The following is a 19,236-nucleotide window of genomic DNA, read 5'->3' on the forward strand; positions in this document are numbered from 1 at the left end:
CTGGGCAGCTATAAGTAGAGGCGAGAGCGAGTTTAGTTATGTGTCTCATCAAGAACATGTTATGAATCGGCAAGCTCGAGCGAACAGGAGGAAGAGGGCGAGAGGACCAGAAGGACAGAAGGCAGGGAAACAGTGGATGGATGGATCCAGAAAGAGGCGGTAATGCAACATAAAGGATGCCAACTGCGATAAAACACCACAGAAGAAGAAGGAGGAAGAGGGTACTTCCCGGGCAGATGGGAAGGGGAATAGACCCTTTTCACGGGGGACATTTTGTGTCGAAAAGGCAGGTATACAACACAGGTGCAAGCAAAGCAGTAACGAGGGTTTCCAGCTTCCAATCATAGAAGTTGGAAACCCTCATTAGTGTTTTGCTTGCACCTGTGTTTACCTTGCCTTTTCGACACAAAATGGCCTCCGTGAAAAGGGTCTATTGGGACCGAGTGAGCCCTTATCAGCCCATCTACATCCAACGCTGTAACCAGTGGTCCTGGGCCAAGGAACGTCAGCAACTACGAGTCATGTGAAACACCCGACGAAGAGGGCCCCGTAGATTTAGGGGACTTAGTGGTGGGCCAGGGGGCGCCCGGGGAGGGTTCTAGGAGGAGGTCGAGGGAGACCTCTTTCCAAACAATAAAAATACAAAGATATTTTCATATTTCAGTGATTTACCTAAACCTGTCTTGCATGGATCAATGCTCTGACAGGAAAAGATGCACACAGGTGCTGCACTGCCCTGATGTTCCTCCTAGTGCTGCACCTACATCAATATCTCCTACTTCACTAAACAATTAACATGTGCAATACAAATACATATATTCTGTTAATATTTAGCTATCTCCTATTGTATCCTGTATATATTTAGTTAGTTTTTGCATTTTGCCAAACTTTGTTAATATTCTATCTTGTACATTTCTTTTCACTTATCAGTGTTTCTCCAAATTCAGACGCCCCCCCCTTCCCCCGCCCCATAAATGGATTTAGTGGGTACCCAAAAAGCTTCAGGTACTTTGGACCAGCAAGATGGTTAATTATTTACATGATTATTAATATTACATTATGTTCAAATGGGAATGTTTTTTCTTCCTTGTGAAAGAGCTTTTTGGAGAGACAGTTTGGAGAGACAGAAGGTTTCTGCCTGACAGCGACGTTATGTCACTTGTGCACCAACCCAAGTCACTTTGCTTGTGTTTAAATATACTTTGGGCCTAATAAAATAATTGTGATTGGGACAGCCCACATGTGCAGCAGCAGACTGTTGACATCATTAAATATCCTTCAACTGTGTTTGACCTCCAAAAATATTTAAAATCGTCTGTCTGTGTGTGTGTGTGTGTGTGTGTGTGTGTGTATGCATGAGGTTTGTTATTGTACCAAACGTTGCAGAATTTACTTCATCATCATCATACCCTGTTCTGCGCCAATGTGTGTGTGTGTGTGTGTGTGTGTGTGTGTGTGACTGTGTGTGTGTCTAAATCTTCAGGGAGGCCCCTTCTTCCAACCAGGCCCAGCTGAGACAGATTAGTTTATTACATAACAGAGTACACACGCGCACACACACACACACACGCACACACACACACACGCACGCGCACACATGCACGCACACACACGCACGCACGCGCGCGCACACACACACACACACACACACACACACACACACACACAGAACAGGGAGGGTATGATGAAGTAAACTCCATGAACTTTGGCCGAATACCTAACATCCTTCAGACTGTTCTTATTCACTGTCGGTACTAAAACCTACTCAAACTAAAAGCTACTAGAAGCAAAGCAACACACGAGCCACGGAATGTCAACCTGTTGACAGCGTCTGACATCGATGCCACGGGAGTGCCATGGTCAAATAACCACTTACTGCAGTGGTCGGGGTGGTGGAGGCTTACTGACTTCAACCAGTCCCATTTAACGTTTTCGTTATTTAAAAGGAGAACTTCACCGAAAAACGATGCTGATGTATTTTGTGCATGATCTCACACACATACCCGAAAACGACCAGTGATGTCATTCGTGCACAAAATGACATCACTGGTAGGAGCGGAGGGGGCCCCTCTGCCCGGGCAGCAGTGCTGCGGTAGCCCACCTGGCCAAAGAAAGCACACCACAGCGCGGACGTTTTTCTTATTTAACCATGACCAAACCCAAACCCACATAACCTTAACCAAGTTATTTTACTTGCCTAAACATAATAACGTAACAGCCAAACTTTATGACCAACAACAGACGCTCATTAACCGATCATTGATCTTTGAGACAAGCATATGCTACTGGCAGGATCAACCAGGTAGCCTCCCTAGGCCTGTGAAAGTTAAAGTCAACATGCACACACAGTGTGTGTGTGTGTTGACAGTGGACACACAGCTGGCCAGGCAGTGTGTGTGTGTATGTACACACTGGGCTGTATATACCATCTTGCAGGCGACACACACACACACACACACACACACACACACACACACACAGAAACTCGAAACTCGTATTCTCCTTTTCAAATCTAACAATGCCGGGTCGACACCAGTGTTGGCAAAAAGTCTGCTTATTATAAGTGAATGTTTTTTCTATAAAGTCACTTCTTTATTTGTCGCTCCCTCGTTGTCAAGCAGGTGTTTTTGATCGTTTGTCCAGGCTGTTGCAGGATCCGTCCACAAGTCGTTGGTCTTTGGCTGGTTTCCACAGACCTGGTTGCTTGATTCTCTCATCAGATCTGGCAACACTGATTGGCACTTTTGTTCGTCCGAAGTCGTCTTAGAGCGAGCGATCTTTTCCTGAGCAGAAACTCTTCCTACAGTTTGTGATGGGCAGACCTCCAAAACCCATAAAGTCAATGTGGCGTAACATAATAGCGCACGCTCATACACGTGAAAACAGTTTGACTGGTTCTGCTTCGTCTGCTGTGCATAATGAGCTGATGGTTATGTGTGCCAATGCCCACATTGTCAGACTGGGCATCAGTCTTGACATTGTGACATCAACGCACAATTGCTCATAATCGACTAAGCATCCTCAGCCTGAGTGACATCACTCGTAAGTAAGGAATTGCTCAACCTCCATCTTAACCCTCACCTATAGTCATGAACTATGGGGTCATGACCGAAAGAAGATGCAAGATCGCAGATACAAGCGGACGACATGGGTTTTCGCAGGCATCTCCCTTTCGGGATGAGGTGAGAAACTCAGTCATCTGTGAGGGACTCGGGAGAGGAGAATCTGGTAAGGTACCTGGTACCTGGTCGCTCCCCAGGGAGCTTTTCCAGGCACGTCCAAATGGGAGGAGGCCAAGGGGCAGAGCGAGAACCAGGTGGAAGGATTACATCTCCACACTGGCCTGGGAACGCTTTGGGATCCCCCATTGAGAGCTGCTTAATGTGGCCTGGGAACGCTGCGGGATCCCCCATTGAGAGCTGCTTAATGTGGCCTGGGAACGCTGCGGGATCCCCCATTGAGAGCTGCTTAATGTGGCCTGGGAACGCTTCACGATCCCCCATTGAGAGCTGCTTAATGTGGCCTGGGAACGCTTCAGGATCCCCCATTGAGAGCTGCTTAATGTGGCCTGGGAACGCTTCAGGATCCCCCATTAACCCATTGATACCTGATGCAGCATTTGCGTGTATATCCCTCATTTGTGTGTGTATCCCTTTAAGACCGCGTCACGCGGTTCGCAGTCTTAAAGAGATACACACACAAATGCAACATCAGGTATCAATGGGTTAAGAGCTGCTTAATGTGGCCTGAGAATGCTTCAGGATCCCCCATTAAAAGCTGCTTAATGTGGCCTGGGAACGCTTTGGGATCCCCCATTAAGAGCTGCTTAATGTGGCCTGGGAAAGGGAAGTTGGAACGGATGGCACAAGATCCAAGTCTTGTGGACATAACATAAATAACTTGTTCACACAAGATACAAAATATCACCTTCCAGGACTTTAGGGGCTCCGTAAATGCTAACAATGCCATTGCTCCATGTTAAATTGCATAGCAATGTGCACTAGTCCAGAACACAGGTCCTTCTTCCTGTAATGGCTTTCTTGTTCCCGCCCCCAAACACATTTGACCAATAAGTGGAGAGGACATTGTCACAATGCCCCAACTTTACAAACTCCTCAAATGATTCAGACCAGAGCAAACAAACTATAGGCGTGAAATATATATCTCTCTCTCTCTCACTCTCTCTCTCTCTCTCTCTCTCTCTCCAGAAAAACACAAACCCTTCCTCTCCTCCCTCACTTTGCTGTCTATCCCACCAAGACTGGAGATAACTCAGCAGAGAAAAGGAAACAAAATAAAAAAGAGAAACAAAGTTAAGGAACAGAGGAGGAATGGAAAGGAAATAAGTGACAGAGGAGGAGACTGGAAAGAAAGAAAGAAAGAAAGAAAGAAAGAAAGAAAGAAAGAAAGAAAGAAAGAAAGAAAGAAAGAAAGACGAGGGGAAATGAGAGACTGAGAGGAGAGAGAGAGATGAGATTAGCTCAACTCACTGGCCAGGCATGCCAGTTATGTGGGTCTCGTGTGTGTGTGTGTGTGTGTGTGTGTGTGTGTGTGTGTGTGTGTGTGTGTGTGTGTGTGTGTCAGCTGCCTCTTTACCGGAAAGTGTGAGCGCTGCTCCTTCTGGACAAACAGCCTCCTGCTGCTTTCAATTTTCTCTTTCAATATTTTATGGCAAATTCTTTCTGTCAGACATCTTGACTGTTTCTGTGCACCAGTGACCTAAAAATAGATGAATATTCTACCTATAAAGCCTAAACTTACTGTAGCCTAATATCTGTTTTTTTTTTTTTTTTTTTGTCAAATCCATGGCGGCCCAAAACAAATGGGGGGCGGGCCAAACTTGGCCCCCAAATTGGTCAGCCATGACCTATAGTATTCTTACTGTACTATTGACCAAAGCAACGCTCAAGTCATGGTAGCTGGTAGCTGCTGTGTGTTTTATCGCTTTATGAGTTTATAACACCAGGAAATGACTCAGTGTGTGAGTGTGTTGATAAAACTTTGGAAAGGGCATCTACAAGCTTAATTAATAACTGCACAGTGGGGCGCACACGCGCGCGCACACACACACACACACACACACACACACACACAAAGGGATGACACGAAATGGAAAATGTTGAGTTACAACCCAAACATTGGTTGTTATGGTTAGACAAGTAAAACAACTTGGTTAAGGTTAGGGTTAACCTGACACTGCCAGATGGTTTGTTTTCACCTAACCATCTGGGAACGAGTTGCTCGGGAAACAGTTTAAGAGAGGTAGGCACATAAAAAAAAAACTGGCAGGTGATTGGATGAACCATCTGCCTATCACATTTATCACAGGCTCGCTTCTCACACCTAAAGTCCGCCCATACAGTACAGTAGCTGCCTCATAGGATGCTGATTGGTGTGAACCACTGGTGGTTCAGATTCAAACCAATAACAAATTAAATCAAACCAATAATAGATCGGAGCGTGGCAAGATGGATTTGTCATGTGATCGTGATCTCGTGATGTCATGATCTCGCACAAATCCAGATGCCTCACAAGGTTAGGTTAGGTCATGGTTAGGTCATGGTTAGGTCATGGTTAGGTCATGGTTAGGGTTAGGTCATGGTTAGGGTTAGGTTAGGGTTAGGTCATGGTTAAATAAGAAAATGTTTAAAAATTAAAAAACGTGGCTTATGTTGCGGAACGAACCTCACTCGTCGGCATCGAAGGCAAGCGTATGCTAGCCTAGGTAAACCCAGCCCCCACGTGACCTGCTCTCTCAGTTCCCAGTCACATAGTGACTGAGAACAGGTCTGAGAGCAGGTCACGTGGGGGATGGGTTTACCCAGGCTAAGCGTATGCGCCCGTCCGCCACACTGACCACAGCGTCTTTACTGACCACCGTTTTATTTCAGACACTAGTGCCAATATCGCCCCCTGCTGGTTACTACACCTTTATACATGTGTACTTTTCACGCCTAGGGAAGGCAAAACATGGCCGTGACACTGAGATGGCGCCGCGTTGAGTGTATAACGCTTTGGCGTAATACTGGGCTGTGCACACGCTAACATGTCTCCAGTGTTGAAAGTGTATTTCAGATGAAAGTCATGCGGGTTTGTTCAGTTCGTGTATATACTTTGAAACACTTTCTAAAGTGAAAAGTATTTTTTGCAGAATGAAAATATTAAAAACTCACATAGCGCCGTAGTTTTTTCTCCGGCGGTGATTTTCGGAGCCAGCCTTCACACACCACCTCCCCGGCTGCGCTCATCCTGCAGCCTGCCGCTCAGCTGACCAACCAGGCTTCTGACCTGCTGGTCTCCAATCAATCCACCCGGCTTCTAATCAGTTGACCAAGTTGCCACTCGGCCTGCTGTTGTAATCGAGCAGTTCAGATTTGTCGGTTGATCGATTCAAATGATTGATCGGTTGAGTCGACTTAGAGCAGATCCAAAGGTTTCCATCCATCCAAGAAGAAGGTTGTCACTCACTGAGTGGACCAGTCACACCTCTCTCTCTCTCTCTGTGTCTGAGGTCTTCTAGTTCCCAGCAAAGAAGTGGTAGTCTCTCTCTCTCTCTCTGGCCGTGCGACAGCTGCCTACAGTGCTGTGTCACCTTGGCCTGGCCGCTCCTTCTTTTCTTCTCCTCCTCTCTCTCTCTCGCTCTCCTCCCTTGCTGCTCCCGCCCACTTACAGGAAGCTCCTCCTGTGTGTCTGTGAGAGTTTCACGTTTCATATATTCAATCTTATATGTTGTGTTTAGAGATCTGATGGTTTCCAGACATTATTTTTCCATGTAGATTACATTTATTCAAAACAATGCACTCAGACTCCTTCCTTTCTACTGTCTCTACTACCTCCACTGTCTCTGTCTTTGCCTATAATACCTCCACCGTCTCACTGTCTTTGCTGTCTCTAGTGTCTTCTCGCCATCGTCTCGTCTGTCTCTATCTCAGCTCTTCAGTCTGTGACGCAAGACAGACGTGTGAAGATAACAACAGAAGGGCTTTTTACAGTTGGTTCGGTGTTTCTCAGCCAGTGAAAGTCATTCACCGTTTAATTCCAAATCACGGTTGGTACATGCTGCCCTCTAGCGGCCATTTTGTGTATTACATCTAATCCAAAAGAGAGCAGATAGGCCTCATAACTATACTATACTAATGCTATAGAGCTCAACAGTCATCATGTGACGTTTCTCGCCCCAGAAGTGAATTCCCCATTCATTTTCTCCATAGACATTTTGAAAAATCCGTATATAACAAGTTTTAAGGCTGGAACCAAGCCAACCTGTCTTCCAGAGAATCGTGAGTGACCATAAAACATTTCACTTTCAGCAAAAGAAATATATAGATATACATATTTTTGTATATATATATACATACATATATACATACTGGGGGGTCAGAGAACCTAAATGTCTTTCACAAAGCAATATTTCTCTAAAAGTGTTTTGCAATGAGAATCTTCAGTGAGTATGTCATGATGGTGAGTATGTCATGATGGTTACCCTTCTTTCTTGATTGTCACTTTTTGACCCACAAAGCTTGCTGTACCTAGATATTTTATTGGAACATGAAGAACAGAAGAACAGAAGGAACAACTTCTACAACTTCTACAACTTTGGATCTTGTGACCATCCTCCTGTACAGTACGTCCAACAGTCCAACCCAGGGATACGCAACTTGCTTTGCCCGGGGCCACTTTTGCAAAATGACAGGAGGCCAGGGGCCAGTTAATAAACAAACATGAATCATATTAATTTGTCTGTAGTGGATTGTCGGTTTTTGTGGTGCCACCCGGAGTTTAGTCTGACAATTTTAACATTTAGGATTTTTACATTCTGCCATGATAGCGTAAATCGGAAGCACCAAGCAGAATGCAAACAAATAATCAGAGTGACAATGTAAACACGGGGATGTTAAGTAGCCTACATATAAGTGCCTGGGCAGCAAGCAGCCAGCAATATGTGACAATTTTCCTAGAGCTTAGCCACTTAGCATTCATTTTCATTGTGAATTAGGGGTCAGGTGGCCCCTTGGCACCCTATCGCTGGCCGCATCTGGCCTCCGGGCCGCAAGTTAACCAATAGGATGTCATCTTATATATCCAAACCAAGGAAACCATCAGATCACCTGTACAATCAACAGACAAATTGACGATCAATCAGTTTCTTTAAATTATTAATCACCCGGTGACATCACAAAAAACATAAGAAGGCCCAGATGTTCTTCCCTGCACACCTTTGCATCAAAGTTATAATACGTGAATCTATTGTGAAATGCACAGAAACGTACCTTATTGGGGAAGACCACACCCACCACTACGTGCACTATTAGACAATCGACATGAAAAGTTGATCAGTTCTTCCTTGGCCCATGAGCAACCTTCATACCGAGTTTGGTGCAAATCCATGCCCAACGTTTTTTGCGATATCCTGCTGATGGAACGAACGGACAAATACACAGATGCAGGTGAAAACATTAGCTCCTTGGCGGAGGCAGTAGCCTGAAGCAACATGAAAACTGTTGAAATGCAAAGGTTAAACCACTAAAAAGGCATTTTTGAGGAAAAAAAACAACATATTCAACTCGATATTCCAAAACAACCAAAAAGTAACTTTCTGTCTGATGTCATGGTGGTGGTTACGTTGCAGTCTCTCCCACCTCGTGACTCTTCATGTGTGTTTTGAGGCAGTGGCTCTGAGTAAAGGCTTTGTCGCACACCGTGCACTGGTACGGCCTCTCTCCGCTGTGCGTCCTCATGTGGACCGTCAGGTACGTCGGGCGAGCGCACGCTTTCCCGCAGACCCCGCAGACGAAGGGTTTTTCGCTCGAGTGGATTCGCAGGTGGTTGTCAAAATGGTGCTTTCGTCTAAAGGACCGGCCGCACTCTGTGCAGCGGTATGGCGTCTCCCCCGTGTGGCTCCTCATGTGATACATCAGGACTCCCTTGGTTGAAAACCCCTTGCCGCATTCGCTGCAGCGGTACGGCCTCTCCTTGGTGTGCGTTCTCATATGCATCTGCAACTGCGTGCTGGTCAGGAACATTTTGCAGCACACGTCGCACAGGTATTCTCTCTCTCTGTCCATGTGAATCCTCTCGTGGACTCGGAGATTCCCCAGAAGTGTGAAGCGCTTCCCACAAAAGCTACAGCTGTGGCTCCGTTCCCCCGTGTGCGTCAACTTGTGACGCGCCAAAGATCGGAAGTCGCAGAGAGATTTACCGCACACGCTGCAGCGGAACGACTTCTCGCGAATGTGGACCCTGCGGTGAGCTTTGAGCTGTTCCTTCGACGCAAACGTGTTATGGCAAACATCGCATTCGTATAATGTTCTATGGCAAACGTCGCACACGTACGTTCTTTCCCCCGCGCGGGCGGCGACGCGCTCGTCGCCGCCGTCGTTGCGGAGGTTAGACCTCCCGCAAAAGGGACAGTCGCGAGTTTTTTGGTGACTCTGGAGATGGACCTTCAACGCCTCCGTGGAGTCTGCGTGTTCTCCGCACACCCCGCAAAGACACGCCGGACCGTCCACGTGACTCCAGGCGTGTTTTCTCAAGATGCTGGTCGACCTGTGCAGAGCGCCACAGACTCTGCAGGGGAGAATGATGTTACTGTTCTCGATCGCGGCCTTCAAAGACGACCGGACCCTCCTCTTGGCCGCGACACCGTAACGTTTGGCTTGTCGCTTCCTCCTCGACTTTGAGGACTGCGGTTCAGGTTCGCCCTCCTTCCGGTCCGGTTTCCAATCGCCGTCTCTTTCACTTGCCTCGTCTCCATCATCTCGCTTCTCGTCCTTGCCGGTAGCGTCCTGCTCGCTCTCAGCTGCAGAACAGGGAGACGAGATGGCCAGAAAGGCATCGGTTTGCTCCGATACTCCACACTGTCCTCCGCCATCCACTTCCTCGGTTTCCGCCTGCTGTGGATGAGATGCCAAGTTGCCGGGCAGAAGGTCTGCTCCATTGCTTTCTACTGGTTGAACAGGGTGGTTGTGGGAACTAGGAGCAGAAATGAAGGAGTTTCATTATTATATGCATACAAGTAAGTGGTGCCTTTGAAGTCCACTCAATAGACCTTATTCGATTGATGTCACTCACGTACGGGCACGCCCACTGCCGCCATGTTGTTGACATAGCGCAGCAGCTTTAAGTGACAGGCTATGTAAGAGCAGCGTTTATAGGAAGCTAGCCGCCGTTAGCGTTACCTATATCGTTCCAATTGTGTTCGGATGGTGACCTGCGTTACACATGGCTGTAGTAATGACAGCAATAAAGTCCCAGTGGTTTGTTTCTATCTCTACCGTCCACAGACGTGAAGGGAGCGAGATGGAGGATACGTCAGCAGCACAGGAGATGTGTGGATAGTTAGGAGACAGGTGAAATTTTCTGACAGCTCCTCACAGCAAAGTCTGTTCACCTCGTTTTTTCTTTTGTTTATTATTACAGGCATTAACGGCAGCATACAAACAACAAATCTGGGGTTTTTATTGCTGTCATCACTATCGCTATTTTGTAATGGAACAGAAATTACAATAAGGCTGTTACTATAGTTGTCAGCTGCAGGCCGGTATGTCAACAATATGGCGCTGTCCGGGGTTAGCGAATAAGGTCTATTGCCATTAAACACTTTGTATGATAGCAAAAGCCACTGCAATACGAATATGAAAACGTTGAATTACGTCGTAAAGGTTGGTTCTTACAGTTGTGTTTAGGCAAGTAAAACAACTGGGCTAGGTAGGTCAACAATATGGCGCTGTCCGGGGTTAGCAAATAAGGTCTATAGTCAGCTATTTTCCCAAGAATCGATTGATTTGGTGATTTATAGATTTACACTTTGAATAAAAGCTTCTACGCAAAGACATGTTGTGTTAAGTATTGCTATGTGATCAACACCAAGCCCTTACAGCAACAGTTCACATTCCACATCTCTCTCACTGACCTTGTGTGTGGCTTGGTTTCATCACTTGTCATCATGGCAGAGGTGGATGGAGAGTCTTTGGTGGCTTCATCTTTCCTCTGTAGAGGATGAAGCTCTTCTTGGTTGACCTGGGATTCCTGTCCTGTCTAGAAGACAAGAAGACCTTTGATCCCAAATGACATCTCCATCATTTGAAGAAAGTGACTTTTACAAAATGACTGACGGCACAAAATGAAAATAAAAGCCAGTAATTTTGAAACTGATTTTGAAACTTTGAAACTGAGCTAATAATCCTTGATTGACTAAATGAGAAGACTTTTACAGATGGGATCACCTAGATTTGACAGATAATGGTTGATGAACTTGGCCAAATGCTCCTGAGTAGTGTAGTGGATGAAGACTTGTACAGACATTGCTAGTCATGCAAAACAGTCTGATCTTACAAGCTACTACAAAATCTAACAAACTACCTTCATTCTGATGTAGAGGGCTGACCTCCCTGCTCCAGAGGACCTGATGGACCTGTGGATCTCCTCTGGTGTCAGAGTCTTCAGTTTCAGTGGCTGTAGTTTCCTTCTATCGGATGTGAAGAGGTCAAAAGGTTTGTTTCCTCCAGCCAGTTGAGGGAATGTGGCCCTGAGCAGGTCCAGGAAGTCTGCCTCTCGGGGACACTTCACCTCCTGCACGGGGCATTTCTTAAACACTGGCACAGAAAGAAAGACTATCATTCAGTTCAATTCAGTTTTATTGTCATTCCATGTTAACACATTCACTGCCAGCCGTTTTTTTTTACTGTAGGTAGCTTCTGCCAGAGGGTTTTTTTGAGGATTCTGGCTCATCTTTCAAGACCCGAGGATTCTTTTCTGCTAAGATTTTGTGAACACAAAATATCTCAAAAGAACTAATAGAATGTGTGCTTTCTCTGTCTAAAAGAGTTAGTTTGTAGAGTTAGTAGTTATGTAGGCATTAGCACTTGAATACAGCATGGTTTCAGCGTCTGAAAATTTAAGCTGAGATAAATAGCTTTTTGTGAAATTCGATAGAACAGTCACTTTAACCATTCATTTTTGGCATCAGTAAGACGTCAGACATCTAAACAATAGTTTTGAACAGTAATTTCCTCCATAACAGCAGGAAACACCCCTCTCCTTCAAACTCCTCCCTCCGTGTGTGTTCTTCTTGGCTGCAGCGGGCGTGTCACAAGCTCGTTTCTGCTGCTGCTTTGCTGCTGCTCCTGTCTGCTGGCGGCCGCTGGGCAAGTCTGGATGGGCTCGCTCGTTTCTTGGGGTTTGGGTTGAGAGCTTTGATGAAGCTTTTGCGATTCTGGTCTTATTTATGCTGCGTGTTTCAAAGTGTGTTCCACCCGTAATCTATTATGCAAATTTGCAATCCCGCACCGCCAGCTCCCAAGCGCGAAAGCGAAAGCGTTTTCGCCAATCCATTTTCATGAGAATGGCTTCCTCACACTGCTTTTGCTTGCCTTCCTCTAGTCTGGAGAGCACTGTCGCCACTTAGTGGGTCGGTGGAATGGGTTGTACACGTTCGGTCGCTCCAATATTTATATAAGAGATGTAAAAGGGTTAGATGCACATCCCACGGTCAAAAAAAAAAAAATCTTTTTTTTGACGTGTTAACACGTCCTTCCTTGTTTTCCTCGGGAGTACAAAAAAACTTTAACTGGTGATTTTTTTTTACATTTGTTGTCTGCGCATGCAGTGTCTCTATAGAGACACTGCATGCAATAGGCCACGCCCATCACGGGGGAAAAGCTCCGTTCACTTCCACACGCCAGCGTCATATTCCTTGAATTAAACATAGCTAAAAGCTGTTGTGTGGTGGGCTGCGCAGACAACAAATGTAAAAAATCGCCAGTTAAAGTTTTTTTGTACTCCTGAGCAAAACAAGGAAGCCATTGAGAATTGGCGAGAAGAAAAATGTGGATCTAGCTGTCAAGAAGTAAGTTGGAGTGTTCATCTTCCGTATATACGATCTTTTGGTGCAACACGCAACCATGCACGTGACATAGGAGAACGCCAGGATTGGACAGGAGTTTGTGTTTTCCCCCGTCTTGGGTGTGGTTTCTGAATGATGACGCGTTACGCAGTGTCTCTATGGGCACAGTGAGGTGAAACGTTTTGTTGAGGCTCACAGGAGGCATGAAAAGGGTCAAAGTAGCCGATGGTGAAGAGCGGGGCTGGGAAGTGCAGGTATGTCTTGTGTTAGCTAGCTGTTAGCAGTTAGCTACGTTTGCTAACTAAGTGTTGGCCATGCAGGCTCAAAACGCTGCCGATAATAACTGTTAACCGGTTCGAGTCCCTCTCTTTCCATAAAGCCTGCCGGCTTTGATAGCTGTTGGCTAGTTGTTGATTAAAAATGTTGTGGCTTCTAAACTACTGTTTTGGACATGCGGGGAGACTGTCATGGTGGCAGAACTGCATCCGGTATTTCCAGTGTGGGGGTAGCATCGATCAATCAATCAATGTAAGTTCTTTGGTGACGTGCGTTGATACAGCGTGCTGTCATGTACATTTTCATAGAACACCAGTGGTAAAACGTAGAAAAACTGACTGGAGGAGGCCTTTAATGACTACCGTATTTCCTCTAATAGTGGCCTGGGAAAAAACTAAGGAAAAAACAACAATGGATACCAGACAGTAAACTCTTTCTGGCTCTTATACAAATGTAAGTGTAGTTTGTAGTAATGTGCAAGTGCCACAAGATGGCAGTATCTACATTTGAAGTATCTCGATTATTGGTAATGCATTGCAGTAAGAAAACAAACGGCTACCTAACGAACCCTAACAGAAGCATATCAGAAAACAAGGAGGCTATGTGATCCTCCCACGTGCTACGTCCTGCCAGTGAAGCTCCCCACTGTCAGGTGAAAAGAAAGAAAAGCGGCTGGCAACTGCGCATAATAATAATAATAATAATAATAATAATAATAATAATAATAATAATAATAATACAAGAAAACAAGGAGGCTTCGCACTAAAATACGAGCAAAAATTGATAAAACAGAGGGAATTAGAAATAATTATGAGAAATAATCTGTAATATCAGCCTGCTTCCAATAGAGGGAACCTCTGCAGTTGAGGAAAGGAAAATAAAGACCCAGGCCAATGTTAGAGGAAATATGGTAGTTCACTTGGCGGGTACACTCGTTATGATTGGCCGTCAGCAGTGATGACAGGCACTCGTTATAGTACACTCGTTATGATTGGCCGTCAGCAGTGATGACAGGCTACAACGACAGCGTCTGCAGCAGCTGAAAAAAGCATGCAGTTGAGTGGCTCTGGCTGGAAACAAAGCACACCAGTTTGGGTCCAAAAATATAAAGATGTATCCCTATCCCATGTAGGGCTGTGCCCATAAGAACATGTCATTATACGATGATTCTATTTTATTCTATTGTATTGTATTAGAGCAGTGGTTCTCAACCCGCGGTACGGGTACCACTGGTGGGACGTGGGGTGGTACTTGGTGTAAAAAGGTTGAAAACCACTGTATCAAGAGTATATCATCTCCATCTACAATATTATCTAGAAAATTATTAAAAAGATCAAAATAAATAAAAATGGTTCTGTAATATGCTTGACTCACTCATTTATCCTGTCCTTATTGGGCATCTAAATTTGGAATTAAATTCTTGAAATGTACCCGCGTTTGACAGCACATCCGTCTGGGAGTCCTCCAGCATGCAGAGCCTGAGATGGTACTGCGTTCCTCTGGTCCGAGGTCCCCCGGCTTTCCTCCTCTCAGACTGATCTCTGGGAGAAAATTGGGAGATTGGCAGCATAGTTAATATCTACACTAGAGTAGTTCTGATTGGCTGGTAGTAAAAAAAAAAAAAAAAAATCAATATCGAATCGTCGTATCGAACCATACTCATTTGAAGGAACAATTCATAAATCCCAATATCGATCTTTTAATATCGTCTTTCCTTGTGAATGCTTGAAGCTTTAACCTGTTTGACTTTCACGGTTTGGTTCTTAGCGCAACAAGATCTCGTAAACATCTGTCAACAGTAATATTTAAAGAAATGCACCAGGTCAGAGGGTTCCTTGTACAATTTACAGCATTAGTTCTTTGAGAATCTCTTTCATATCCAAGCAAAAATTGGTATTGTAACTGAAATATCGATATTGTATCGTATTGAATCGGGAAATCAGTGGTGATACCCACCCAATACCCATCCCTACCGGTAGTTCTCTAGGAGTGTACATTGAAATTAATTGTGATTGAAAGACACAACTATCCATCACTATACATATACATTTTTATGCATTTATTAATACATGTATCTATATCTATCTATCTATCTATCTATCTATCTATCTATCTATCTATCTATCTATCTATCTATATAGGTTATATTAAAACAGATGGTGCAGTTTCTCTTATCAAATATTACTATGAATCCAATTAAGAGTTGAACAGAAAAAACAAAGTGCATTTTTTATACTGCAATGAAAAGAGGATTTTTTTTTTCTAAGATTGCCTCTAAAAACGACATACAGTAACTAAAAAAACTACCGTCTCATTTAGAGCCCGACCGATATTATCGGCCCGCCGATATTATCGGCCGATATTGGCGATTATCGATATATCGGTATCGGTTAAAAAAAAAAAAAATATCGTCCGATTTTTTTTTTTTTTTTTTTTTATATATATATATATATATATATATATATATATATATATATATATATATATATATATATATATATATATAAGTTATAGACAGCATGGACAGCATGTTGTGTATATTTGATATTTTTTCTTAACTATTTGTTCTATTGTGTTTTTGTATTTCTAGTTATTTATAATTATTAAATTCCCAGTTAAGTTTACTGTTTCATTGCATTGAGTTTATTAATAAGCTGTAAAATATCCTGCCTACATCACATATTTCAATTCATGTCAACTCAATCATATCTTTGTCAAGTGTTTGATATTTGAGGGTTGCTGATGTGGTGCCTCCTCTGGTCGTTAAGGGCGCCTGTTCGGAGGGAGGGGAACTCGTTGGAATATCGTGATCCTCCCACGTGCTATGTCCTACCGGTGAAGCTTCCCCTGTCAGGTGAAAAGAAGCGGCTGGCTAACTGCCCATGTGGAAGCATGGAGCCAGTTTTCGGCTCTCCCCAGATCGGCAGAGGGTGGAGCAGCAACCAGGATAAATAAATAAAAAATTAGCACTAATGGGGGATTAGCACTAATGGGGGATAAACATTTGATGATAAAAACAAAAATAAAATAAAATAAAAATATCGGCCGATATTATCGGTATCGGTAATTTTTTATTCCCTAAAATCGGTATCGGTATCGGTTTCAAAAATCCCATATCGGTCGGGCTCTAGTCTCATTCTTATAGTAATACTTAAGTGATAATATTCTGAGGTTTGTGTTTGAACCTTGACGGTGTTTGATGATCCAGGTCCTTCAGATCCTTCCGGCGCTGACTGGGGCTCTGCGCTGGCTGATCTTCATCCTCACCCTGGTCTTCCTCATCGCCGCAGAGGAAGCCACGTGTCCCAGAGTCCTCCACACCTGGGCAACAATAGCGTGTTTTATTCACTCGTTTGTATTTATTTTCCAATCTACAGTGCCAGTGGCTTTATCTTGACTTAAGTCAAGCTTAAGCTGTAACATACAAAAGAAAACGAACGGTAATGTCTTCATTTAATGTAGAATGCAAACGACATGTAACTGGCTCCTTAAACTCACATTCATTATTTTGTTATTTAATTCATTCGTTATTTACTGCGCCTCATCGGACATTTCAAGGCGGGTAGCCAGCACTCTTCATCGCCTTGGAAGCGGCAGTCCGCACGGAGGCAGCCAGCTGTCGGGTCCTCTGCTCTGGAGCTCGCACAGTGAGCCAGCCAGCAAGTAGGTAGTCCACAGCATTGTATTTACATTAGATTAGTCTGGTAAAATACATTATTTTGCGGTGCAGAGTGAGTGACTAGTGCAGACTGCTCTCTTGAGCTGCTCCCGAGGGACACAGATCACCCACTCAATTGGGAGCAGAACACGCTGGATCCCACTCGATTCGGGGGCAGAACACGCCATACGCAGCATTCAAGCGCCAGGATTGGCCAAGGTCAACTCAAGGTCCCTAATCCCAGACACGCCCACTTCCGAATGGTCAAATCAAACTCCTCCACATGCTATGTCCCACCTCTCTACCCTGTTTCACTTACTGAGAGTGTGATGGATTTTTCACAAAAAGCCTCAAAAATGTCTCCTTATACAAACTGTCTGAGAAAACAAAAGAATTGTAATTTAGTTTCTTCTTGAATTTACATGGTTGAGTTTTACCCCCCAAGCACCCATGATAACGCTTGGTTACTCGAAGGTAAGAATGTCTGAAAAGCATAACTTGTTTTGAGTTGTAAAAATTACGGCATCGAAATAGATGCTCATGGAATTTCTACTACGAGAAAGTCTAACTGTTAGGGGTATTAGATCAGATGAGAGGAAACATTGTTATAAAAAAAGAAAACGCTTCTCCAACAACAAGACTGCAGCAGCTCATAGTAACAATAACAAAAAGTGATTATTTCTAAAGGGCTGCTGCAGTGTTTTTTTAAAGAGAAAATGTAGGTTAAATAAAATGCACCATTATATGTAAAAGGGACAAATATTTTTTTTTAGGTTAAATGACCTTTAAATAGGCACTAGCCAGTTGTTTATGTTGTTTCCGTTTTTGTGAATATACTATTCTGTAAAAAACTAACGTTAAATTCATTTTTGCATGAGCATATTCGTCAATAAGAATTTAATTTTGAAAGTTGAAGCTGAGCTATATATACTCAACATGGACCTCAACATGTCCACATATAAAGACTCATTCTGATGATTTTCTGAGCCAAGTCAATATCTGTGATTATGTTTGTGCGTAATGTGGTTCCAATTACTGTACATTCCCATGTTAACAAACAAGGCAAAGGCTACATTCTACTGGAGAAGAATGACAATATACAGTTGCCTATAGGCAGGATTTAGGCCGTGTTATGATTTGTATTTAACAATAGTCACATGTTTGTACCAAGATGAAGAAAATAAAATAGCATAGATAGAGATAGATAGATAGATAGATAGATAGATAGATAGATAGATAGATAGATAGATAGATAGATATATAGATAGAAAGAAACCCTGCAAGAACACATTTAGGTCTGGGCAACATTGGACCCTTGTTCCCATTATGTGCCATATAGATCTGGGGGGGACAGTGAGCTGACCCCGCATTAGAACTATTTTTAACAGAATTCTGTGCGATCATGGAGATATTCTCCATATACAGCTGTAAGCACAACACGTTACTTGAGGCTACAGGATAATAAACCGATAAATGTATGTTGTTTGTCAAACTGTCACCAACCTGCTCTCTCTCCTTTAACCCGAGGCTGCAGGAGGACCTCCAGCTGTCTCCTCTGCCGCTCGATCTCCTGCTTCAAGCCCGAAGCCTCCTCCTCGTAACCGGCTACTGTTCTTTCTACAACCGCTAAGATTTCCTGGGCTGCTGCTGCCAGTCTCTCGGTGACGATTCCTCTCAGTATCTCAGCTTTAGACATGTTAATGAAACTCTCACACGTGTCCCACAGTCCGCACTCTTCTCCTGCATCATGTGTGAAGCATCACTGAAAAGTATTTTGCGATTCGTTTCGACAGACAGTATTTTTTCTACTAACAAAAACCATGGATGTGCTAACAAGATGATGGGAGCAGGTCAGTGTGCATGCAAAAATGCCGTCCGACTAGAAACATAGACGGAAGCGGGTGCAGCGCTGTCTGTCAACGGTATGAAACGTTATTGGCTGACCAGTCTCCTAAGTAGGCGTGGCAGTCGCTTGCTTTGATATTGTAGCCTGACTCCGCCAGACGGGGGCGGCATTGTTCCACAAATTCACAATCCCAAATGTGAACGAATTTACATCCTTCTGGCAGCGTTGTGCTTTGGGTGAAAATGATCAGGTGAATGTTTTAATTATGATTTATAATAAAACGAATACAGTAATTACAATATAATACATCGATATCATAGATATTTTCTTAAAATAGCACATGAAGTAGGCTACAACCTTAAATTATTGGGAAAATAATTTAATATAAATGGATAAATCCATAATTTATGGATAAATGGTAAATGGACTGCATTTATATATTTAGTTATTATTAAAGCTCAACTCAACATTTACATTTGGTATGAAATGTGATAACTTGACTTGCTGTGGATAAGATTAGATGTGGGTGGTTTCAGTAAATAATCCACAAAGTTGTGCACTGCAAGCTTTCTTTACTACTAGGCCTACTACTACTACTACTAGGCTACTACT

At 43.8% G+C, this 19,236-nt stretch overlaps 2 protein-coding genes across 3 annotated transcripts in view; both read right to left on the reverse strand.

The window, feature by feature from the left end:
* Positions 1-6,301, reverse strand: part of LOC310779314 (GRB2-associated-binding protein 1-like) — a 37,763-nt gene extending 31,462 nt beyond the window's left edge. For both annotated transcript variants that reach the window (XM_083639850.1, XM_083639849.1), the window contains exon 1: positions 6,174-6,301. In XM_083639850.1, the coding sequence (XP_083495976.1) occupies positions 6,174-6,248 (75 nt within the window). In that variant the 5' untranslated portion in view covers positions 6,249-6,301. The remainder of the gene's footprint in view (positions 1-6,173) is intronic.
* Positions 6,302-8,472: 2,171 nt separating this feature from the next.
* LOC310779477 (uncharacterized protein) overlaps positions 8,473-19,236 on the reverse strand; it is a gene marked incomplete at its 5' end in the record, with an annotated part of 33,747 nt that continues 22,983 nt past the window's right edge. The window contains 6 exons of the mRNA XM_083640009.1: positions 8,473-9,972; positions 10,913-11,037; positions 11,362-11,594; positions 14,552-14,661; positions 16,306-16,441; positions 18,282-18,464. Coding sequence (XP_083496135.1) covers positions 8,619-9,972; positions 10,913-11,037; positions 11,362-11,594; positions 14,552-14,661; positions 16,306-16,441; positions 18,282-18,464 — 2,141 coding nt within the window. The 3' untranslated portion in view covers positions 8,473-8,618. The remainder of the gene's footprint in view (positions 9,973-10,912; positions 11,038-11,361; positions 11,595-14,551; positions 14,662-16,305; positions 16,442-18,281; positions 18,465-19,236) is intronic.

This window comes from Poromitra crassiceps (assembly GCF_964638095.1).
Source record: "Poromitra crassiceps genome assembly, chromosome: 7".
Taxonomy (NCBI): domain Eukaryota; kingdom Metazoa; phylum Chordata; class Actinopteri; order Beryciformes; family Melamphaidae; genus Poromitra; species Poromitra crassiceps.